Source organism: Ceratotherium simum, chromosome 37 (genome assembly GCF_057802395.1).
Source record: "Ceratotherium simum simum isolate JZ-2026a chromosome 37, ASM5780239v1, whole genome shotgun sequence".
Classification (NCBI taxonomy): domain Eukaryota; kingdom Metazoa; phylum Chordata; class Mammalia; order Perissodactyla; family Rhinocerotidae; genus Ceratotherium; species Ceratotherium simum.
Window position 1 is genome coordinate 12,975,364 of NC_141936.1, and position 26,459 is coordinate 13,001,822.

Below are 26,459 nucleotides of genomic sequence, written 5' to 3' on the forward strand. Positions count from 1 at the left end.
TTCTGGCTTTTAAGCCATTAAACTATCTGCAAAAGAGCATGTTTCCCTACAGAACAATGCTAACCAGACTGCCATATCTGAATAATTATCATTTGCTATTAAAGGTTCCATTTGTCACAACAATCTGCTCAGGTGAAAATTTTCACCTAATATTAAGGAAAAAAAAAAATTCAGAGCAAGAATTCAGCTATCAAAGACTTTACCTGTGAACCATATATGGAAAAATAAAGATTCAGAGTGCTTGCAAAGGCTCTGGAAAAAGACATTTCAGATTGAACCACAACACTGATTTACACTAAAATCTACTGCAAAGTAAAATGTAAAAGATAGCATCAACTATATTAAAAGGGAAATTAAATGAGGAATTTTATTAGCTGCTTCTTGCAATATGCATATATATTTTATTCTCCTGCAATCAAATGAAGTTTAAAAAAAGGTGATTTGAATAGTCATTCGTAAATAATTTTAGGCTAAAAAACTACTACTCTTAGGCAACCTGACCTAATCTACATAACTATTAACCTATTTCCTCATAGACTCATCTATCCTGCCATTTCCACTATATGTGGATAAGAGACAAAAGAGTTAAGATCTACTATCAATCTGATAAAATTATAGGCTTCTTTTATTTTTTTACAATTTTCTACTATTAAATGATGGCTATTATTTTCAAAGAGCATTTTAAGGGAGTTATTTTTCAAAAGTATGAGTGCAATCATGGTACAAATTAGTCTGCGGAGCTGCAGTGACTTGGCTAACATGGCTATACAGAAAAGTTTAACATTAATTCCCTGATCAGTGAATATTCACAAACTGCATTTAAAGACAAAAACACAAGGGAAACATGAAACAAGCTGAAAATTTACAAAACAGTTTGGTAGTTATCAGTCATTTCAAATTATATTTCAATAAACTTCAAATGGAGATACATCCAGAAGATTCATAAATTACAGAAGGTTCATTCTATATTCATTGATTCTTCCACCAACTCTTTTTGCCTGCATTTAAAAGCAAGAGGTAGGAATAGAGAGCTGGGGCTCCTGTCTGGTCAGAGGGGAACTGGCTTCCCTCCTAAAGGGTGAAGGAAAAAGGGGCTCTCCAGGTTTTCTGGGCTTTGGCTGCTCACCTGATGTAGGAGAAGGGAAACCTACCACAACCCCAACAACTTAAGCTTCCTGACTTCTTACCCTTCTCAGTAAACTCTCTCCTGAAAAAAAGATCCTCTTCATCCTAAGATCCCTTTTTAAAGCAAACACAAATACATACAAACATACATAAATTACACCATAATTTCCTTCTGTAGCTTGACCTTAGAAAATGCTTTTACTAACATTTAAAACATAAAAGTTCCTTTAATGCTTGCTAGAAAGAAATGTGGCTGAAGAGCAGTTTTTCTACAATTTTTCAAACTATCTCAGCAGCACATTTTGGAGTGTATACATATATGAATGATATACTTTATACCATTATTATCCAACTGCAAGCCAAGTCATCAAATTGAAAGGAAAGGAAAGGAAAAAAAGAGTATCACAATCTCAGAGGTGAGTAAAAGAACGTAAAACCAGTCCTAAAATATAAATAGGAAATCTAATTCTGTAAGCAGTGGTTTCCCCCATGCTCTGAAAATAGTGAAAGATAGTCTTGAATTTTTCTTCATTATAATTAAAGATATGGAAATCAATGAAAAGAAACAATAAGCTTCAGCCAATACCCTTACATATACATGCAAAAATATAAAGCAATGTTTCAAATTATCAAATTAAACTGCCACAAAATGATTAAATCAATTCTTAGTGTTCTGCATTTGGTTGGATGCTTATTCAATCACTCACACATGCAGATGGGTAAACTTTCTATAACATACACATCAAAGCTTACTGGCATCCAAAACAGATTCCACACATATGTCCGATATAAATACAATGCATTTAGACTATTTACATCATACCTTCTAAAAAAGCAGAAGGAAGCATAACGAAACAACTGTAACGACTCAAAAAATAAACAAGCTGTGAGGAAATGACTCTAAACCATTTGGGGGACCTTAGATAAGACCCAAACATGACACAGGATAAAAACTATATATAGAGCATGATCCTTTGTGTTAAATGCATATGGGTATACATACCTGTGTATATATGTATGTATGTGTGTGTAGCTAAACTCCTTAAATTCCTCACTACTTAGGAAGTTATCAAAGCCAAGTTACAGAACACAAAATTAAGAAATGTTAAGTAACTTGCCCAAGGTTATATAGACAATAAGGGACAAGGTCAGCATTTGAACCCAGGTCATTCTGACTCCAAAGCCCATTTCTTTTCACTTACATTACGCAGCTTCACTGTCTAGTAGAATGTTACTGTTACAATAAGGGAGAGACACAAATGACTCCATCTATATTTCAATAATCAATTTTTAAATGTTACCTAGGTAACTCTGCAATACTTGTGTATTTGTTAACAAAACAAAAACTCCATAACTTCTAACTTTTGGTGAAGTGCATTGAACTCTTTGTAACAAACATGCTAAATCTGGGAATAAAAAAAGGAGTTACATCTTCAGGAGCCAACCTGAAGATATTCCCACTCCAAAGATGAGATAAATGAAGATAATAATGACAACAAAGTTGAGATGCATCAAATGTTTATATCTATGAATTCATAATGATACTGAAGAAAAAACAGGTCACCATTAAAAAATGCTAGGGAATCAATTCATTCTGATATCTGACTGATCAGAATCAATTACATATTGACTTTTCTATACTAATTATACCACTGGATAACCAAAGTTTTGTAAAGAAATATTTCAGCTGATAAATGAACAATAAATTTAGAATATCGCCACTTTGCATAATAGATCTAGACATTGAGCATCAACAGCTAACATTACAAACACAGACAATTGATATTATGCGCCTCCTAAATCCTAAGTAGCAGGCTTTTCCCCTCTCCAAAAAGAGAACTTGTAACTGAACAAGTTTCTATCAATTTACAGGAAATATAGAGGAGACAGGAGCCTATTAAAAGACCCCACAGTAGTGCAATCAACAGATTCAGACTGCTGAAAACTCTATAGGACAAATAATCTAGTTTCTTCAACAAACAAATTACAGAGAGACATTTGCTATGTGTAGACCTTATTTGAATAAACTGTGTGTGTGTGTTTGTACTGGAATGGAAATTTGAATATTGACTAAGGAATTATTATTACTACTATTTAGGGAGTGGTAATACTACTATGATTATGTTTAACAAAGTTCTTCTATTTTATAGATACACATAAAATATTTCAAAATAAACTAACATGGCTAAAATCTGCTTCAAAATAATATGAGAGGAAGAAATGAGCAGAACGATAAATGAAACCAGATTAGCCATGAGGGAGTACACAAAGGTTATATTATCCACCCACTTTTGAATATTTGCAATTTTCCATAATAAAAGGGTAAAAAAAGTATTGAAAAGTCTTTTCCCATTTTTCTGTGGAAAGAGGTCATACTAATATCTGACATTAAGTATAATCTCTTTTGTGATGAAAAAGCACCAGCATTACATGATTACATCACACCTCAACAGCTACGGGAGACCAAAAACATTCTCAACAGAATGTTTACTAGTACTTAAGTTTAAAAAAGAATGGATGTTTCTTGGTGCTTTATACACATCTCTGGCAAGAGCTCTTGGGGAAAACACTTACCTGCATGACTGTTGAAATGTGCAAAGTTAGCAAAATTGGCTGTAGCTGCTGACTGAGGAGCTGGAGCAGCAAATATATCTGAGCCAAGATCACTTAAGAGGTCAAACTGCTTCTTTTCCTGCTGCTGCCCTTGAGAGCGACCTACAACAGGGGACTATAAACCACATATTAACTATAAAGAGTTCCCAGTCAGATCTGCTAAATTTTTATAACACTATTTCCAATTCACCAAGCTTAAAACACAGTTTATAAGATTACATAATCTTTTATTTGTAGTTTTGAGTACTCTATTTTTTGAAAAGCACAAATTTTCAACATCTATTCCTAAATTATCTCTCAATTTTAAGTACAGAATCAAAAGCAAAGAAATGTAATTGCAACAGCTGATACACCTCATGACACAAGACGGACTTACTGCTAAGACAGTGAGATGATAAGACTTTCACAGAACATCCTTTACACATAGGAAGGGTTTCAATATACTGACTTAACCCTTCTCTTCATTGTTCAGTCAAACTTCTTATGAAAATAGAGCAATTTATCCATATGTCCTAGCATGCATTATTAAAAAGAGTGGGATTTAATTCAAATAGCACCATGCCTTAGAACCACTGTTGTGTAGGACAGACGTTGTAATGCCACATAGCAACAGATATGTCACAGCTCAGTACACTGTAATGAACGCAGAAGTACAAACTTTAGACACCAACTTATGAAAAGACTTTATTCAGTTTTTTAGAATAGGTATATAATGCAAATCAACCTGTGTTTCCATGATAAACATGCTTCACAATCAGGCAGGAGGGAAAGTTCTACTGCTCGAGAAATCCTTTTCTGTAAAAGTACATCACAGAGGCTATACTGTTCTAACTCTGATGGTTACCACAGATTCATGTTTTACTAATAGTACGCTATATGATAGATAGCTACAGCAACATTCCTGTATACCTTTACAAAGCTGTGGAGAATTCAAAGAAACTCATATTAGCAATAGCAAAAAGAGCAAAACTATACACATTCTTAACCACTTAACCAAAAATCTTTTAATGTATTATAATCCATTAGGAGATAATGCTACTAGCATACAGGGTTATGCTACTGTCTTACAGAATTCTCAAATTCATGATACTCAATCCTCCTTAAGTAGAAGTCCCTACAAACACTTACAAAGACTACTCACCTGACTGGGTGTGCCCTTATTTAAGTGCAGTGCTGGTGCTGAATCTCCTAAAAGAGATTTCAGTGGTTTGACCTCAGGTGTACTGCTTGTGCTACTGGCAGAGGACCCTGAAATAGATGCATGAACTGATGCCACCACTTTCGCTTGTTCTGGGGGAACATACCTAAAACACATGACAAGTTGAACAGGCAGTTAACTAAGAAAAATGTAGGGAATACTAGACTCAAAAATGATAAGCTTAATTCTAATTTTGTACAAGACTGTTTCAATATTAATCTTATTTCAAAACCCTCTTAGAATTCATAGTTTAAGATTACACTTAATTGAAATACTCAAAGAGAAAGGGTAATAAAAACTAACCACAAAACTTGTTTCAATTATTTACTTATAGTTTTTCTAAGATAATAAATACAATGTAATAAATAACTGCTTTTTTTAAACAACAGAGAACCTATAGTTAATCATCATGATGAACAGTTAATACTGTACTTTAATTTTTAAAAACTAAAGTATCCTAAGATCATAAATAACATTTGGAAACCGAGAGGAAGGAAGGGAAAACATTTATTATATTATAGTTAATAACCTAAAATATAAAGGCCCATTACAAATCTCTAAGACTAAGATCAACAACCCAATTTGTAAATGGACAGACGCAATTCACAAAGGGAGACATAGAAATGAAAACACTTGCAACCTAATAAAAATGCAAATTAAAATATCATTTGCATTTGATCTGAGTGTAAATTTTACAAATTTTGTTACTATCTATTAAAATACATAAATAGGTTCACTCCATGCCCCAGAAGTACCCCTTCCAGAAACTCATCCTTAGGAATTAACCAGATAAGATACATATACATGTATGCTACCATAGTACTGCTTAAATCTGTATAATATAAGACTACATGGCTACTCTGTTTTGACATGAAAAGATATCCATAATACTTTCCAGGTCTTTCAGGTTTGAGCCCAGTCATGTAAATATAGGATTCATGGGAGGAAAGGAAAAAAGGAAGGAAAGAAAGCAGTAAGAATATAACACCCAAATATTGGCACTGCTAATCTCTAGGCTAGGATTATATAAGAGCTTTCGCTCCTTGCATTTCTAGATTTTTCCTACCCTGCCCTCCTCCCCACCACCCACGTCAAGTAGATGGGGGAAGTAAGAAAACAGAGTGGTTAAAAGCACCTGTCTGTTTCAGAGACAGAGCTCAAATCTCAGCTCCACCATTCAAAGCCATGAAACCTAAGGCAAACTACCTCCACTCCTGGAGCCTCCAATTTTTCATCTATTAAACGGACACAGGGTTGCTGTGAGATATAAACAAGTTAACATTTGTAAAGTAATTAGAACAGTTCCTAGCACACATGTCAGCTACATAAGTGTTAGCTATTATCAAATTATATAATAATCACAAACAATAAAACTGCTTTGTTTTTTCCAGTAAATGGAGAGATGATGGGATAGAAGAATGAATACAGGAAGTTATGCTTTCCCATAATTTGGCATATTACTGATGGTATCAATTTTTGAGTACAGCCAAGGCTTATCAAAGGATAAAACCAGATCACAGTATTTGGTTTAAAAGACTCATCTGACTGAAAGTAAGCTAAGCTTGTATAACATAGAAAGCGAGTTTGGAAATTGGTCAAAAGAACAATTTCAAAATCCCTTTGCATGACAACAGTCTCACTGTTTTAAGTGTAGTTGCCGACCATGAGGATTTTGAGGGAGACTGCACTTTGTTTATGCCGTGCTAAAAACCCACTGCATTGCTCTCTAGTTACATGTCACAGGTGTGCAAAAGCATGGGTTTAGAATACACAGGTCCTGGCCCTCCTGAGTGTTGGTCACTCCCTCTCCCCACCCACCAATTAAAGTTTGTATTTTTATTACTCTTATTATTTCAATCCTGTTTCTCAGGACAGGAAAAATAATATGAATTATAATTATTTGAGGTTTACAGTTACTTCGGTTATGGTTTGAATGAATAATTTTTATTGTTTATTATTACTATTATTATAAATGCAGAGGGATCTATGGTTTTAATTCTATCAACTCTTATTCACACATACTTTTCTCTTGCTAACTGAAGCTAAACTGTCTCAAATCCCAGCTAAGACTTACTACACAAGCTAACATTCTGAGTTGGTAAAAGTAAAACTGTTGGGAAAATCAAAAATTAAGCTAGGGCTATGCAAAAAGAAAGGCACTAACTAACAGGGTGGAAGGTCTAGGAAACTAAGAACTAAAACAACAAAAGGATAATTTATACATTTCATTTTAAGAGAATCATTTATGACATGATGTTTTTACTATCATCCCACCTTCTAAGATTTTCCTCTTTCCTGAACTATAATTTTACTGGTATGTTTTTATCTCTATTCATACCTAATATATCTATTGCCACTGAATATCCCCGTAGCTAATCTTGCCTTGCAAAAAGGAGCTTCCTCTAGAGAACAATGAGAATACAAAGTTTGCAGAGCAGAAAAATCAGAGCTACTTCTTTCTAATGTGCTCAAGGAATGAAGATACAGATAGCTCACCCATAAACCACAGCACATATACCCTCAGGACCAAAACAGGCTCTCGAATATATCATTTTCCGGGTTAAAATGCAGCTCCTCGGGGAAACAAGAGGCCATTTACTTCCTCATTATCTATTCTATTTATGACTCGCTCTCTCATCTTCTTAACCCCCCAAGAAGGAAATACACACTATTGAATATTGATAAACAAGCAAGAGTTCATCGTTAATGAGTCTTAATAAGTTGGCTTAATTTGTGCTCACATAGCTAAATACGAAGAGTGCAAAGTAGTTGAACACTGGCAGTAAGGATATACTCCCTGCTCTGTTTTAAAGGGCTTGCTAGCCATATGTCCAACCTGTTTTAATTTCTTTTTAAAAATTAACAGCTGATGAATTTAGTTAGGGGAGATAAATGCTCCCTTCTTAACCAGGTAGTAAAATGGAAGTGAGGGATGTTTTAAGCAAAGACTTATTGCAAGATGCAATTAAGTAGACAGATTACTACATGAGAACGTTAGCGTAGTGCCTAGTTTATAGGCACTTGCTAAATGAACACTTCAAAATACTTGCTAAATGAATGAAGATTTTAAAAAAGGAGGCTTTATAGGACTAAAAATATCTAGAGAAGCTAGCAGGGCTGGAGAAGGATTAGAAGGAAGGATCCCTAACTTTCCAAAAAGGGGTAGGATGCTTGGTAATTACAAGGAACTGGCTGCTGCTAGACAAAGATGAGTTAAAATAAAGTAGAAGTAAAGGTTTTTAGAAAACAAATCCAACAAAAAGCCAAAGTATAATGGGTATCTAAATACCTACCTATTTCCTTATTTCCTAGGTACCTGCCTACCTACCTACCCCTCTCCTTCCTTCCGTCAGACTAATCTTACCCATAACTAACGTGATTTGGGGAGCCTTTGCTCTAAACACGAACTATTCACTCACCATCTTTTCTTTTCATATTTTTCTTGTAGAAATTCTTTCACTTTTTGTGGATCCCTGAAGTCTGGAATTGCTGAAGATCTATCATCAAACAATCCTAGCCAAATCTGTTTACAGACCTTTGGAAAGAATTAAAAAACAAAAGTGTTAAAATCAACATCTTTACTTAATGAAATTTTAAGGGAAAATTATGATTCTTTCAGAAAACGATCCTACTTAGTTTTAATAATACTGTTTTCAAGCAGAATATTTATCACAATGAGAAATGAAGAAGCAACAAATGAAGGAACTAAATGTATTTTAATACGCTACATTAAAATGGAATTAGCAACAGCATCATAAAAAACAGCACCTCGTAGGGAGACAAACAGTGAAATGGGATTTGAGAGAACCTAGGATTTTTTTGGTCTTGCAATGATCATAAACTATAGGCCATTAAGCAAAGTCATGTAACCTTTATGAATCTCAGTTTACTCACCCCATAAAACAGAGGAAATAGACTGCAGCAATTTCACAGATCCTTGACAGATTTAAAAATCATCCAGAAAGAACAAGCAAAAAGTACTAGAATCATAAACAATTTGCCACTGAAGTATAACAACAATAACAAAAATACAAGGCAGATACAAGTCTAGCTTTATAGTTGCCTCCTCTGCTTTTTTTCCTAATTGCTAAAAAAAAATGAGAATCTGAGATATTTAACTTTTTAGATAAATCAAAGAAATGAAATGATGCAGAATTCAAATAAGACACAAAGAGCTTAGAACTATAAAGAAAAATTGATAGAGTGGACTTCATCAAAATTAAAAACTGTTGCTCCTCAAAAAACTTAAAAGAAAAAATGAAAAGGCAAGCTACCAACTGATAAAAAGTATTTGCAAAAAGTATAACAACTTGAAAGAATTTGAATCCAGAATATACAAAGAATTCTTAAAACTCAATTATAAAAAAGACCAAAAAAACCCAACTTTTTTAAAAGAGTGGGCAGAAAATTTGAACAGACACTTCACCAAAGATATGCAGATGGAAAATAAGCATCCCAATATCATTAGTCATGTAGAAAATGCAAATTAAAATAACACTGAGACCCCACTACATAGCTACTCACAGATATCACTAGAATAGCAAAAAATAAAAAGACTGACCATATCATGTGCTGGTGAGAATGTGAAACAACTGGAACTCTCAAGAATGTAAAATGGTATAACCAGTTTGGAAGACAGTCAGTAGTTTCTTTTTTTTTTTTTTTTTTTTTTTTAAGATTTTATTTATTCATTTTTTGCCCCCCAAAGCCCCAGCAGATAGTTAGTTGTATGTCATAGGTTCACATCCCTCTAGCTGCTGTACGTGGGACTCGGCCTCGCGCTGGACGGAGAAGTGGTGCCTTGGGGCGCGCCCGGGATCCGAACCCGGGCCGCCAGTATCAGAGCGCGCGCACTTAACCGCTAAGCCACGGAGCCGGCCCAGTCAGTAGTTTCTTAAAAGTTAAACATACACTCACCATATGACCCAGCCATCCCACTTCTAAGTATTTACCCAAGAAAAATAAAACCACATGTCCATACTCAGATTTGTACACAAATGTTCACAGCAGCTTTATTAATAACTCCAAACTGGAAACAACTCAAATGTCCATCAACAGATAAATGGATAAATTTTGGAATATCCAAGTAGGATACTATTTGTCAATAAAAAGGAATAAACTATTAATACAAGCAACTATATGAATAAACCTCAAGATAATTATGCTGATTGAGAGAAGTCAGGAGCCCTCTCCCAACCCCCGCAAAAGTACATACTGTATGATTCCATTCATTTAAAATTTTGGAAAATGTAAATTTGTCTATAGTGACAGAAAGCAGATCAGTGAATGCATTACAAAGGGGCACAAGAAAACTCTTGGGGATGATGAAAATGTATGTTAAACTCTTGGGGATGATGAAAATGTATGTTATCTTGTTATTGTAGTGATGGTTTCATGTATGTCAAAACTCATCAAATTGTACACTTTAAACACACATAAGTTATTGTAATTAATTATTCCTCAGCAAAGCTATAAAATATAAATTCACAAGTTTCCAGAATTATACTATTTTTAAGAATAACCAATTATGACACTGTGAAAAGAACACAGTATCCAGCTTCAAAAAGCCTGACAAAGATTTGAGAATCAGAGAAGGAAAAGCAGCATCCTTCTCAATCTTACCTACTCACTGAAGTGGGTAAGGAAGAAATAAAAGAATAGGAAAAAGGACCCACCCTTGTCCGCTCTTATCATGCACCGCAAGCATGTTTCAAAACAACATTTCTTGTGGTTCCCTCCTACTCCAGGCTCAGTACAGATATTATAAAGTCATTAAGGCAGTAACAGCTGACACACGAGGCCTAGGCTAAGATGCAATCTCATTATAAAAACATTCCAGTGGCAAAGCCTGAGAAGAGCAGACACCCAGGAATGGTAATGCAACTTACTGCCAGAAATACCGTAAACCCTGTACAGGCCCAGATTCTCCAATAAATTCTTAGCTACTTAAAAAGAATCATATGGGACTCTCCTTAGACAGAAACCTGACTAATGATTCTCCCAAAATGTAATTTTAAAAGATTCTGTGGCTTTACAATTACACTTATAAAGGAAGGACTGGAAGTTTCTAATTCTTTCATTTTAAAAATTCCCAAAGAAAATAAGACACATGGTAGTCATTTGCCCAAAGCCAAAGAATTATTAACTGTAATTGACAGAATTAGTTCAGGACACTTATACTACATGTAGTCTTTGCATTCCAAAACCCCTATTAACTACTATGTACAATTTTTTAAACTAAAAGCTATTAAAGAATAATAAACATAGAAACAAATAAAAAGAAGGAGATGGGTTGAAGACAGATCATAAAGTTACTGTCTTGGCACTCATCATGGAAATACAAAGCCAAGATCGAGTGTTTGATAGGTATTTGACATTAGTAGCCTACAGGATTCAATTAAAATTCTGTATTAATTGCTGGTAGTTCTGCTCCTGCTCTCTGACAGGCCAAACTGCTAGGGAAAAGCATTAAAACTAGCTACTTGCGGCCATTACAAATTCATGCTATCTCACTATCAAAGTTCCTTGATGTTTTAGTTAGCTCTTACTTCTACGTTACCCCACAAGAGCTATTTTCTATGTTGCTCACAATCCTAACCATACCTGCCACTCTTGGCAGTTGAATTCTTACTCAAGTGAAGTGGCTCTCAAAATGGGATTCCCCAATTCCCCAGACCAGCAGCATCGGTGTCACCTAAGAACTTGTTGTAAATGCAAATTTTCAGGAGCCACCCAAACCTATGAAATCAGAACCTCTGGAGGTGGTGCCCAGCAATCTGTGTTTTAGCAAGCCCTCAACGTGACTGTGAAATAGGCCAAAGTTTGAAAACCAATGCTTTAGCAAAATCGAGGCCAGCAGACGGAAACTTCCTTTCCATCTATATTCTACATACAGTTATATAGTTTTCAGCATTTCTCCAATTTACTTAGCCACTAACCCTGCTATTGGGCAAGATTCATCTAACAGAGACAGTGTTCCAGGGACACATCTAGGAAAATGTCACAGTCTCTTTATCTCCTTATGACCCATTCACATTTTAGTCCCTTAAAAGTTGGCTTCTGCTCCCACCATTCTACTAAAATTGCTTTCGGGTCTGTAGATTTGCTGACAGGAAAGTATAAAGCTCTCTTTTCTGCTTGTTTTGTTTCTTGGCTTTTTTAAGCAAAAAAATAAACGCCATCAGCTGAAAGGGGAGGGATTTTCAAAGTTGAAGGAGAATGGGCGAGTGAATCGACTAGGACTGCGGGCAGCAATCGACAAGGACCTGAGGTCATGAGTATTTAAACTGAAACTAGGCAGAATAGTTGTGTGTTTTCCTCCAGCCTCATCTGGCTGTTAGGTACAAAGTAGGCAGTGTTGGCTTTAAGTCAGGTAAAACAGGGCAGGAGTTAAAAGGGAGTGGTTATAACAACAGACCATGAAATCTAAGCTAGCTTAAGAAAAATGAAGACATGATGAAGATATGGACAAAAAAGAAGTCTACCAGTGGACTGGAGATCCTAATGGCTGTCCCAAAATTGCCCGAATTAGAAATTAGAGGGAATGAGCTAGGAAGAGAGAAGCAGTGATGGTCAAAGAAGATGCTTGAACTTAAAATCAGAGACGTGATATAGTTATGGCTAAAAAAAAAGTCTAAAATAGGATGAAGGATCATTGGAGATAAGAGCTCAAGGAATTCAGGAAGCTGAATTTATCTATTATTATAATAATCATGTGGATTACCAATGTGGATACTGGGACTGGCAGAAATAATTAACACTAGTGGAAAAAAGACATTAAGTAAGGGGCTAAAATCTATAATGAATGAGGGGGGCTGGCTGGTATGACTGCAACAAGAAGACACAGCAGGTGATAAAAATCTATTGACTTGAGGAGCACAGTGCTGGAGGACTAGAAACACCACTGAGGAGCAAGAATGACACCTAAAAGCCATCATCTGAAAGGTTTGCACACATTATGGAATTAGTTTTGATGATCTCTTTGGGGGAGGTGGTTAATCAGTTCTAATTATTGAATAATGCAGTGGCTGTGGTAGTTATGAGCCTGGACTAGGGAACCAGACTACCTGAGTTTGAATTTCAACTCTGTTTAATAATAGAACCTGCTTCATAGGAATCTTGGAAGGGTTAAATGAGTTAATATAGGTTTTGCACTCATAACAGGCATATATAGTAAACTTTAAATAGTATTAGTTATTACTTTTGGGCCTAGTCTCCTAAGTGGTTTGCAGTGGTGGTGATGGTAAGCAAGGACTGGAAAGTGGAGGTCTCACCAGGAACACAGGAAACTGTGGGTCTCCCTTCATTCCTGCTGCAGACAGAATGAAAGTGGTCTTGATGGAATAACCTCCCTCCTCTGAACTTCTATAGCACTTTGTACCTCTCACATGAAACTCATTACAAACTGCCTTATATCAGAATTGCTGAGCATGTGTTTCATTTACTTTTGAATTCCCCACAATGCTTAAAACAATGAGTTGTGCCATATTAAGTGTTCAATAAACAGATCGATAATACTCAAAACCAAATCTTAGAGAAATTAAAAATCACACACAGCCTACAGAATAAATTCATGAAATTGTCAGAATAATCTTTTTCCTTATTCTAGTGCTAATCTACTTTAGATTTGCAATCATAATAGGCACTGACAGAATCTAAAATATTTTAAAGCATAGTTATCAGTCAGGGTTGCCATAGGAAACAGATGGCACACTCAGTTTGGGTAGTTTGAAAAAAGTTTAATGAAGAGACTGTTTACAAAGTGTAGGTAGGCAGTAATGAAATCACAAGTGAGAGTACAGCATCCCAGAGTTAGTTAGAGCAGGGCCTAACGTGACCCATTGGCAGTGAAGGGGGAGGAGAGAAAGAAGTCAGCAGAACTGTAAAACAAAGAGGACTACTTGATGGGAGGCGTGACTTTGAATGCAAGGATGTAGCCAGGCTGCAAAAATCCCACAGAGCAGAAGTTAAGAAAGTAAATATCCTAACCTCTCCCTCCTTCCTTTCTTTGATGGGCTGACAGAAAGTTGCATATGAACTGTACTCAACCAGAAGAAAAGAGGCAAGAAAGCCCATTTGCGGATCCAGACAAACCAGGTGCCTGGAGCCAGAGCAGGGTAAAGACTAGAGCTAGAAGGGTAGATGGAAGCTCTCCAGCACTACACCCAAATCATGATAATAAATATATGCACTGCAAGAAATTTAACAAACTCAATTACAAACATCAAAAATAGGAAGCATCCATATTAATTCTCAATTACTCATATAAAAGGAGGGGTAAGAAAACAGTGTTGCATCAGGCTTGAGAAGGAAAATAGGTAAGGATAGAGATGACATAGCTTCGTAATCCTCTCAGGGACAGCAAAATACAGCAGGAACTTGCTGGAATGGATATTTACCTTTTATTCAAACCTCTATTTTCATAAAAAGGATACAAAGAATGAACAATGTGGCATGACTCTGGTTGCAACCTCTAGGTAGAAAAATATAAAAATAAGGAAAGGACAGAAAGATGCTCTGTAATTAGAGAATCTTTTTTTCATTAAGCCAATCTATTTACAACCAATTCTTTTTCAGACTCTTTTTTGTTCTTTCTCTCCTTAGTGGAGAGACGGAGGATTACTGCCTCCCTCTGTATGTAAGACAGGAACAATTAAACAATAAAGGAGACAAAGAATTGAAAAATTCATGAACAGGTAACTAAGACCCACTTTTTAGAAGCAGAAAGAAAAATTGAACAGAAATAAATATTAACAAACAGGAACTACCTAGAGAGTTACTATGGATCTATAAAAAATTTTATCATCAATAAATTATTTTGACCTAAAAGGAAGAAACGGTTTTTTTTTGTTAATAATTTTTTTTTTGTGAAGAGATCAGCCCTGTGCTAACATCTGCCAATCCTCCTCTTTTTTTGCTGAGGAAGACTGGCCCTGGGCTAACATCCGTGCCCATCTTCCTCCACTTTATATGGGACGCCGCCAGAGCATGGCTTGCCAAGCAGTGTGTCGGTGTGCGCCCGGGATCCGAACCGGCGAACCCCGGGCTGCCGCAGCGGAGTGCACGCACTTAACCGCCTATGCCACCGGGCTGGCCCGGACCAGAAGAAACGATTTTTTGCCCTAAAAAGTCACAATCAGAAAAATATCTCAAATGCATGCCATGACTCAGGTTAACTACTAGAAAAACAAGTACATTATTAGCATTTCCTATACTCATCCAGCCTACATTAGCATGACTATGCTAGTATTTCTAGACCACCAGCTGATAGATATTTCTCAGTGATGGTCTATCTAAACACACTCATTATATGCTTGCAGGGAAAAAAAAAAAACTATCTATAAGCCTTACGCAAGAAAAATGGACAGTCTTTCATTTACACACATCTTTTTAGGACTGCATGGTATATTCTACCTTAAAATGTGGTTTTAGGGGCTGGCCTGGTGGCGTAGTGGTTAAGTTCGAGTGCTCCTCTTTGGTGGCCCACGGTTCGCCGGTTCGGATCCTGGGCTCAGACCTACTCACTGCTCATCAAGCCATGCTGAGGCAGTGTCCCACATAGAGTGACTAGAGGATATACAACTATGACATACGACTATCTACTGGGGCTTTGGGGAGAAAAAAGGAAAAAAGGAGGAACATTGGCAACAGATGTTAGCTCAGGGCCAATCTTCCACAAAAAAAAAATTATAATGTGGTTTTATAAAATGTACTAGCAAGAATTAGGAAATATGCAACTTAGTCACTGAAAACAGGCACACACAAGCTAAATGTGCCGGTCACTGAGATACCAAGGGCCTTTGTGAACCAGACACATAAACGAATGCGTGAGGGAGTATCAGACTTAACGAGATATCAAATGCTATTTATTTAATCTAGGTTGTTTTATTTTTTTTTTTAATTTAAGCACAAACTACCTTATAATGGCTTCCTTGGCATAAGAATCAAATTCTTCACCAGGGCCTATTTAGGTCCCACTAAATAACTCCAAACTCATCTTGTATCATCACTCTTTCCAGCCACACAGGCCTCCTCAGAAAGTCTTCCCTGACCATCCAATCCAAAAGGGCAGCATCCCCACACCAAACCTCAGATACACGTTATCACAACATAATATTTATTTTCACACCCTTTTTCTCACAATTTCTAAAATGTAAATTTCATGAGGTAGGAACCTTTTCTCTGATTCACCACTATTTGTATTCTCAGTGCTTGACACATAGTAGACACTAAATAAATATCTTTTGCATGAACGAAAGCAACTTCCTAACAGCCCTGAAGTATCTGTACAGTAGAAATTATCTTTTTTTCTTTGTTCCATCTAAAATATTCATGCTGACCTAGAAAATAAAGGGGCTTAACCAACTTACTCATTCGGAAGTAATAAATTCACTGATCCAAATTCTCATATCATATATAGGCCAGAGGTTAGCAAATTCCATCTCACAGGCTAAATCTGGCCTCCGGCCTGTGCTTGTAGCTAATGTTTAGTTAGAACATAGCCACACCCACCTGTTTGTTTATTATCTAGGGCTGCTCTGGGGACCGTATGTATGGTCCACAAAGCCTAATATTTATTATCTGACCTTTTACAGAAAACGTTTGCTGACCCCTGACTTACCTGCAACTATAGACTTACTATGATACCATCCCAACATTCAAGAATAATAATGATTTAAATAGGATAATAAATAAAAGCCTGTGTTAGAGGCAGGTGTTATAATGTGCCTAGGCAATAAAAGAGAGATGAGCCTAAAATGAAAGAAGTCTTTCCCTGGAGGAAGAACTTTCCAAGAGTGAGGACTATCTAAGGGCCAATTTATTATACATACCCATTCACTTGAGAATAAAGGAGAAAAAGTATCAGAGTAAGTTTCAGGGAAAGATTAATAGGTATTTAACACTTGTTGATAAGTATAAAAAAATAGAAAAGATAAAAGAAGCAAATATTTAGAACACTAGAGAGAAATTAAATGCAGTGGAAACAGCAATAAAACTTACTTGCAAGTGCCTGTGGGATGTGAAGGAGACCAGCAGCTCTAATTCAGACACCTATTATGGAGACTTAGTAAAAGGCAGTATACACAAATCACAGTACATTCCCATGCCTTATTTCATTTAATGTCTCTAATGTCAGACAGAATTGTGTTCCAGAAAGGTTGCAAAAAACCAAAACACAGACACAAGTTTAAGGGAAGCATACAACAACATTTCGAAAAAACGAAACAAAAACTTTATGGGAACCTGGGCTGCAAACAGGAAGATATTTGAGACCTAGGTGGTTTGAGTATCTGTTTGCTAAGCCTCCTCTCTCCACGACCTCCAAACACACAGTTTATCACTTTTGCTTCTCATGCTAAGTCTAATCCCTGCACTTGCTTATCTTAGTACAATTTTTTTCCTGTTTGCTTGTTAGACTGCACATGGCCCAACTATAATACTGCCTTTTCAGTTTAAGCGATTCGTTATTTGACTCCAGCTTCTGTGAATCTTAATTCAGTTTCCTGAAAGACAGAGATTCTGATAAGTCACTGGCCCATAGGGTCAGGCGTCCATTCCTGGTCCAATCAGCTGTGTATTTTGCGGTTTTCCCAGACCAGGGAGCCTTCCTCCTTTCTTCCTTCAGCAAGGAGCATGAGCTTGGTAAGCACCCCTCACCCCCTAGCCACACACCTTTATTCATGAATGTGCTTTGTAAATTATAAAGAGCTTTATAAATGTAAGATTTATATCAGTGAAGTCATAGTAGTTTTGAGAAAAATTATCAATTGCCCTACTTTCTCAAACTAAGATGACATATGTAAATTAATACCCTGTATGGGTAACAAAACAACTGCTCTGCCTTTTAACTGTTTGCTATGTCTTTAACAAGTTTCCATGTTTTAGCTAGTTAAATTTATCAATTTTTACTGTTTGATTCCTCCCATTGCTTTTAGTCGATAAAGTCCTTACACACTCAACTGTTACATACATAGTTAGCTATATTTTCTATTAATTTTTATGGTAATCACTTCTTTGTGTTTTTTTTTGTTGTCCACCCCCAAATGTATACAATCTTAAACACTACAATTTAGTTTTGTCTGTTTATTTAGTTATGAAATAATTTGTTTTAAAGAAAAGTTGCAAGTGTGGTAGAAAGAAAACCCATATACCCCTTACCCAGTCTCTAAGTTAACATTTGCTTTATCATTCTCGAGATAAAATTTTTTCCAAACCATTTAGAGACATGAACCTTTTACCTCTAAGTGTGTATCTCCTAAAAATAAGGACATTCTTTTATATAACCACAGCACAATCATCAAAACCAGGAAATTAACATTTTACACTATTACTATCTAATCCACAGACTAACCAATTATCTTAATAATGTCCTTTACAGCAAAAGAAAAAGCTTCTCCTGGTGCAGAATCCGTAACTGTCTTGTCTCCTTAGTCTCCTTTAATCTGAAAGAGTTACTTAGTCTGACTTTGTCTTTCACGATCTTGACATCTTTGAAGAGTACGGGCCAGTTTTTTTGTAATATGTTCCTTAATTTAGATTTCTTCATGATTAAATTCATGTTATACATTTTGGGAAGGAATATCACATAAGTAATGTATCCTTCTTAGTGCATCATATCAGGAAGCATGTTCCTGGTGATGTTAATTTTGATTACTTGGTTAAAATGCCATATGCCCGATTTCCCCATAATAAAGTCACTATTTTTCACTTTGGGATTAATAAGTATCTTGTAGGGAGATACTATGAGGCTGTGTTTTATATTTTTATGGCTTTTAAATTTTAACTCTAAAATTTTTCTGAAATTTATTTTGGTATACCATGTCAGTTAACATTCTAATTGACTCTCCATTTATTGAATAACCAATTTCTTTCACAATGGACCACTGAACTCCATTTATTTTATAACTTCATACACAGACTTAATATAGAGAGACATTAGAGTATATCTCAGGATCTCGTCTACTGATCTGTGCCTATTCTTGCACTAGTTTCAGATTGCTGTAATTCCTGCATGCTTATATTGCAAATTATTGCCTATAAATATGGAGACATATTTAGTATCTAAGTAGAGCCAATCCTATTTACTCAGGTTTACACATTCTTCCCAGCTAGTTTTACTTCTTTGTTCTTACGGATGAACTTTAGAATCATTTTCTAAAAAGGAAAAAAAATTCCCATCAGTGTTTTGGTTCCAATTGTTCTAAACTTAATTTGCGAAGCCTCTTAAAGCAAAGCATTCTCATTCCTAAAGATAGTTAGAATTTGATAAGCAAGCTTGACAAGAAGGAAAAATTAACTAAAGCTTTATGTTTCTCTCTCTCTACAGAGTAAATTTTACATTTTTTACGTTTTCCAGAATATAACTAAAACAAATGAGGAGCTGAGCAAGGGAGTAGAATGGGCAAGCTGGTCTGATCATACTTCCTTTAGAATTGAATATTAAGAACAGAGTTTTATTTACTTGTCTTGATGTGAAATAAGAACTATTTGTGGATTATCATTGGTTTACCCATAGCATCAATACCAGTGTACCACGACTTATTCATTGTTTAGTTCAATCTAAGGCTCAATGATAGTGACTGATCTGTACTGACACTCTATTGTCTGGTTGTCCTGGTGACTGAAGGCATGCATTTGCCAGGCAGCTGACTAAGGTTGAGAATGCAGCCTCTGGCAAAGGAACAGAGAGATACTCACTGGCTCAAATGCAAAACAAGCCTCTGAAGTAAACCTGACCTGTACCATATTCTACGTAAATCAATCATGAGGAAGAGAAGAAACATTTAGTTTCCCTTAAACATTTGCAAATATATGGGTGGTTCACTGGTTTATTGAAAAAAAAAAAAAAAAAAGAAAAAGGAATATTCAGCCAAAGCTCTTCTAAGTAAACATGAGATTTGCAGAAGACGTGTGTTTTAAGTAGGTTTCCAAAACAGATTATCTCATTGTCCAAAAGGGAAAATTTGAGCATCAATAAGAATAACTGCAACTGACTGAAACATATCAAACAAATAATTCCATAATGAGATTTAAAAAAAAAACCTAATTGGTCACTGTTGGAAGATGTCATGGAACTAACTCATTATTTTGAAAACAGTTAAACACTGAGGACCACAAATGGCTTTGTTTATGTGCATATATCTACTGATACATTTACGAGTAGTTTTAATGTACTTAAAAAAGAATAACAATGAAACCATAGCATATTAATGTAAATAACTTTTATTTATGAAAACAGCTATATTTTCTATAACAAAAAAATTAGTGAAGAGTGGCCCTGTTTTACATTTTTGCAAATTTCATTAATACCTGGTTAAACAGAAGACAGCTGTTTTCTCATCTGCTTCTGCATTTTTATGTTATGTAGCTTCTGGAAAACTCCACTGTATAACTCATGAGAATAGAAGTAAAAACAGCAAATCAAGCCTTAGAATTATTATTAAAATTTTTTTGACCTTACAGAACCCCTGAAAAGGTCTCAAGGATCCCCCACAGGTCCTCAAACTGCACTTGGAAAATCACTAAGTTAGAATATCACCATTTTACAAGGCTTAATTAAGGCTTGGATGTACGTGTCAAGTATTAGCAGCTGCTAACATAACCCCCCCCACCCTAAAAAAATGTACCTCTCCATAAAGGAACATACTACTCAACCTGTGAAAGTGGGTCTTCTCCCTTCCCCAAATTAAACGTGAATCTTAAGAAGCTACTAGGTCCAACTACCAATTTACAGGTAACTGAGATGACAGGAGAACACTGACAGTACACGGATGGAATCAGCAAAATCCAGATAGTGGGAAACTACTGAACAACTGATTGGGTTGAGAGAGGGGGAAGGGAAGGAGGAGAGAGAAGAAGGAAGAGAGGAAAGGGAGAGAGAGAATAGGAGTAAATAACTGGAGGGGAAACTTAAAGAATAAAAAAGACTTAAAAGGCAAGCAGAGTAGGTTCCACCTTCAGTACTGTCAGAATAGCTCACATTAAAACCCAACTCTTCAGCAGGTAACAACTATAAACTCTGGACACATTATAAAAACTATCAGAAGACACTAGAGAGCAACCAGAAGCAAACAGAAACTGGAGAGGGATCAACAGTTGTAACAAACAGTCGTACGTATTTGTTGTTTTTTAATGATCATCACTTGAAAGCTGGCCCCAGCCAGTGCCAAGCAGAGCTGCTAAAACCAGAATCAAAATCCATAAATCTCAAAGCTTAAAGACAGAGTTCACCACAACCACAGCAAGTGGAAAGTGAAGGGTAAATCAAGGAAGGAGAGAATCAGAGTAGGAGCCACAGAACTTGCATATCAACCTTGCCCAAATCTCTGGCTCACCCTGGACCTATGCATGTGCGGGGCGGTCTCCAAGCAGTTCAATTAAAGACTAAAAGAACCAAGCAGAGATTTCGGCTGGCAACAGGAGCTTGCTAAAGTAAAAGCAGAGTTTGCTAAAGCAGAGTTTGCTAAAGTAAAAAATAAGCAAACAAAACCAATACTTTCTGGAGGAACAAAACAGAATCTAGAGGCTCTACAACCTACAATTTCCAATGTTCTGGATATAATCCAAAATCACTAGAGAGAGAGAGATATATATAAAGAAACAGGAAAGTGTGACCTATAATCAAAAGAAAAGGCGATCAGTGGAGATGATAAAGACTTTAGAATTAGCTGACAAGGATTTAAAGCAGCTAGTATACCTATATTCAAGAGCATAAGAGAAAACGTGCTTACAATGAATAAAACTGTATGAATTTCAGGAGAGAAAGAGAAACTATAGAAAAGAACCAGACGTAAATTCTAGAGCTAGGAAAGATAATATCAAATTAACTCAAAATAAAAAAAAATTAGACTTTAGAGATAACAGAAGAGTCAGGTGGGGATAAATAGAAATTATTCAATCTGATGACTGGAGATTGGAAAAAGTAGTCAGTAAACTTGAATGGATAGAAATAGAAGAATGGAAAGATTGAGGGGAAAAAAGAGCTCAGGGACCTGTGGGACAATATCAAAATGTTTAGCATACATGTAGTTGAAGTCTCAGATGGAAAGTTGAGGGAGAATGAGGCAGAAACACTTTTTGAAGAAAAAATGGTCAAATTTTTTCCAACTTGATTAAAGACAAATTCATAGATTCAAGAAGCTCAGCAAACCCCAAGAAAGATAAAAACACACACAAAAAAAGCACATAGGTACATCAAAATCACCCTCTGGAAAACAAAGATAAAAAGCTTTAAAACAGCCTATCACTACGGAGGAATAGAATATAAATATTAGCTATTCTTTTCGTTGAAAAAGACATATCTTTACCAAAGATAAAGACAGAAAATGTATAATGATAAAACGACACCTTTATCAGGAAGACATAATAATAAATATGTTGGTCCCAGTAACAGTTTCAAAATATATGAAGCAAACCATGACATATTTAGAGAAAAACATACAAATCCACAATCAGTCATCCAAATGCTTTATCAACAACTGATGAATTAACTAGGCAAAATCATGAAGCAGACCTATAAGATTTGACCAACACTACCAATCACAAACCTATAACTGACACAATACCCAACAACTTTCAGAAAACACGCTCAAGTGCACACAGTGTGCTTACCAAGACAGACTATGTGCTGGACCATAAAACAGGATTCAAAATATAAGAAAGGGTTGAAAATATATAGAGAACATTCACTGACAATGACAGAAGTAAATTAGAAATCAACTACAGTAAGAGACCTAGAAAAACGGCAAGTATGTGGAGATTAAACAGCCACTTATACATAACCTATAGGTTAAAAAAGAAATCACAAGGGAAACTAGAAAACGTTTTGAACTGAATGATAAAATAGAACATATCAAAATTTGTGCAAAGCAGCTAAAGCAGAGCTTAGAGAGAAATGTATTGCTTTAAAATGATAATATTAGAAAAGAAATCTCTCAAATCAATGATCTTAGGTTTCACCTTAACAAGCTAAGGAAGAGCAAACAACTCAGAGTAAATAGAAGAAATAATAAAAAGCAGAATTATGAGACCCTACACCCATTATAAAATAGGGACTATTATGAATAATTTTACGTCAATAAATATGACAACTTAGACGAAATTGGCAAATTGTCTGAAAAATACAATTCATCAAAACTGATAAAAGAAACAGATAATCTGAATAACCACCATGATCACTTTCATTCTCTGTCCCAGTGACACTCAGATCCTAGTGCTCCTTCCTGTCCTCCCAGAGAGCCCAGTCATCTCAATTTGAGCAGCTGGCCAAAGGTGACTGCGTCATAACACCCACAAAAAATTCCACCACTTGCTATCAGCAGCTGCCTACAGGGGAGGGGGAAGGAGGGGCAGAGGGGGACAACTGAACTTGGTCTCCATGTCAAACAATGGTAGATCACTGAAGTGGGTCATATAACAGGTAACAGGCCAAAATTGGCTGGGGGTGGGGGGCATACTTTGCCAACCCCCGACCCAGAATATGTAAAGCAATCTTTAAAAAAGGAAACTAGAGGACCTGCACTACCTGACTACAAGACTGACGTCAAGATAGTGCGGTACTGGCATAAGGACCAACAAACGAATGAAACTGACCCAGAAGCATACCCATACTTATACGATCACTTTTGTGTGTGTGTGAGGAAGATCAGCCCTGAGCTAACATCCGTGCTAATCCTCCTCTTTTTGCTGAGGAAGACCAGCTCTGAGCTAACATCTATTGCCCATCCTCCTCCTTCCCCCGCCCCCAAGCCCCAGTAGATAGTTGTATGTCACAGTTGCACATCCTTCTAGTTGCCGTATGTGGGACACGGCCTCAGCGTGGCCAGAGAAGCAGTGCATTGGTGCGCGCCTGGGATCCGAACCTGGGCCGCCAGTAACAGCGCGCACACTTAACCGCTAAGCCATGGGGCCGGCCCCCATTTCATTTTTGACAAAGGCTCCAAAGCAATCCACTGAGGAAAGTGCTTTTAACAAATGGAGCTGGAAAGACTGTATATATTCAAGGAAAAACATGAACCTTGACTTCTATCACACTACACACGAAAATTAATTTGAGATAGATCATACATGTAAACATGAAAGCTTTCAAAGCTTCTAAAATAAAATGAGATTATTCTCACGACTGGGGAGCAGGCAGAGATTTCTTAAGACAGAACAGAGAAAGCAATAACTATAAAACTAAAAATTGATACACTTCATCAAAAGGGGAAACTTTTTTTTCCCCCCTTTTCTCCCCAAAGCCCCAGTTGATAGTTGTTACAACATAGTTGCACATCTCTCTAGTTGCTGTATGTGGGATGCCGCCTCAGCATGGCCGGACAAGCAGTTCGTTGGTGCGCACCCAGGATCCGAACCCAGGCCGCCAGTAGCGGAGCGTGCGCACCCAACCGCAAAGCCACGGGGCCGGCCCCAAAAGAGGAAACTTCTGCTTGTCAAAAGACACCAATGAGAAAATAAGTAAGAAAGCCACAGACTGCGAGAAAATAGTCACTAAACATATACCTGACAAAGAAGAATGACCAAATTCTGATATTTTCATAAAAGAGAATAGTACTCAGTAATAAAAAAGGAACAAGCTATATGCATCCATATGCATAACTCTCAAAAGAAGTGTTACACGAAAAAGCACATTCTTTATTATTTTATTTATATGAACATGAATAAAAATCAAAACAGTGGTTGCCTCTGGAGGGGAGAGAGACTGAATAGGGGGGGAAGTCAGGAACTTTTTGGGATGATGGTCATGTTCTTTACAGGACTTTGGGTTATAAACTGGATGCATTTATCAAACCTATTCCAAAGGTACACTTAACTTTTACATTTCACTGTAAATTACAGCTATATTTATATTTCATTTCAATGAAATTTAACAAATTTCAAAAAAAATTAATATTGAATTCTAATTAATTACGTAATAACGATTTTAGGGATGACATGAACTAATGTTTGAACTTACTGTGAAATGCAAGAAAAATATACGATGGATTGATGAATAGATACACACAGCACAATGTTTACTGTACCTGCATAATTTTTAACTTTTATCTATACCTAAATTTTTCATAATAAAATGTTGGGAGGTGGAAGGGAGAAGATAGGCAGATCTGGCCGTGGTGCTGTGGCTCTGAGCAGCCTCTGCCGGAGGCCAGAGTCTTGCCATGGCCATCCACACGAAGGGGTTCTGAGAGACAACGTAGCAGGTAGCCCAACCAGGCCCCCCACAAGCAGAGCAGCTGCTGCACCACAGCGCTCACACTACCAGGAGACCCTGCGCACCCGCAGTAAGACCTACGGCACCATACAATATAAATATCAGATACTCTGATATTTGGCACAAAGCAGGACAAGTTCTGGTACCAGAAGATGACTGCTCACAGCCACCCCATCCTTGGAAAGATCCTAGCTAGCATCACAGGCCAGTATGGGACTGTCCTTGGGAACTGGTGGAGTCCCTGGTCCAGTAAAAGACTAACAGATAACATCTAAATCTCCAAGACGTTCCTGCTGGGCATGGCCTTTGGCTACTCCTATCCAAAGCTGATCTTGCTTGTTGTGTAGGACTGGCTTGCATTTCATGAAACAGAACCAAAAAACCTTCAATGTCATCAACAATCCCTCTTTCAAGTTTCTTCTTACCAGCTCATAAAGCACCCCCAACCAGATGGCATCCTCTGTTGCCAAGATGAATGCCAGGTGCTATCCTAGCAGCCAAATAGGCTTCTTGCTCTGTAGTAAGAACTCAGCATCAATTTTCAGGAGCCTGAGTAGCAGCTGATGCTGGAGCAATGGAAAAGACACAGGACTACAATTCAGATGTGTACCACCAGGCACTTGTGCTGCAAGTCTGTCTGCAAGGCCTGGAAGTCACCTGAGCAGCTATGTTTTCCAGGGACTTAAGCTTACAGGGCCCCCAGGTTACAGAGTATCCATCCCCAGAGTAGTCACTTGGTCTGAGGCCCCCACTGTCCTGACGCAAATCTGGCTCTATCCCACAGAGCAAGTGATATGGGCCCCAAGAAATTGTCTGGTCTCAGCCAGGCCTTTGCGGGTCAGACTGTGATTGATCTAGCCTCCGATCCTTTATCAGCAGTACAGAGTTTTAAAACCCATATTAACCACTTATAATGTGTGGCCTTACTTGCATCTTAATTCAAACAAACTCTCAAAGAGAAGGAAATTTATGAAATGAAAGGAAATTTGAACAGTGGCTAGATAACTAGATTACTGTTCATTTTTATGGACATGAAAATGGTACTGTGGTTATACTATTTTTAAAAGTCCTCGTTTCTTAGAGACAACATTAGTTGATGAATTTACAGATGTAACTATATGTTTTAGATTTGCTTCAAAATAATAAAGAAGGGACAGGGCCATGAGTTGACGGGAGTTTGCTATATTATTCTGTCTGCTTGTGTAGATAGATATATGAACATCTCCAAAATGAAGTTTAAAAAAGAACAAAAAAGTCTAACAAATTATATTTTTAATTAGATTCTAATAAGATTTTTTTTTAAAGATAACATAC

The 26,459-nt window shown here is 36.7% G+C and overlaps 1 protein-coding gene across 7 annotated transcripts in view; it reads right to left on the minus strand.

Moving 5' to 3' along the window:
• AGFG1 (ArfGAP with FG repeats 1) overlaps positions 1-26,459 on the minus strand; it is an 81,125-nt gene that overhangs the window by 27,941 nt on the left and 26,725 nt on the right. For all 7 annotated transcript variants that reach the window (XM_087424738.1, XM_087424737.1, XM_014785360.2 and 4 more), the window contains exons 3-5: positions 8,356-8,471; positions 4,880-5,042; positions 3,700-3,853 (exon numbers count right to left, since the gene is read on the minus strand). In XM_087424738.1, coding sequence (XP_087280864.1) covers positions 3,700-3,853; positions 4,880-5,042; positions 8,356-8,471 — 433 coding nt within the window. The remainder of the gene's footprint in view (positions 1-3,699; positions 3,854-4,879; positions 5,043-8,355; positions 8,472-26,459) is intronic.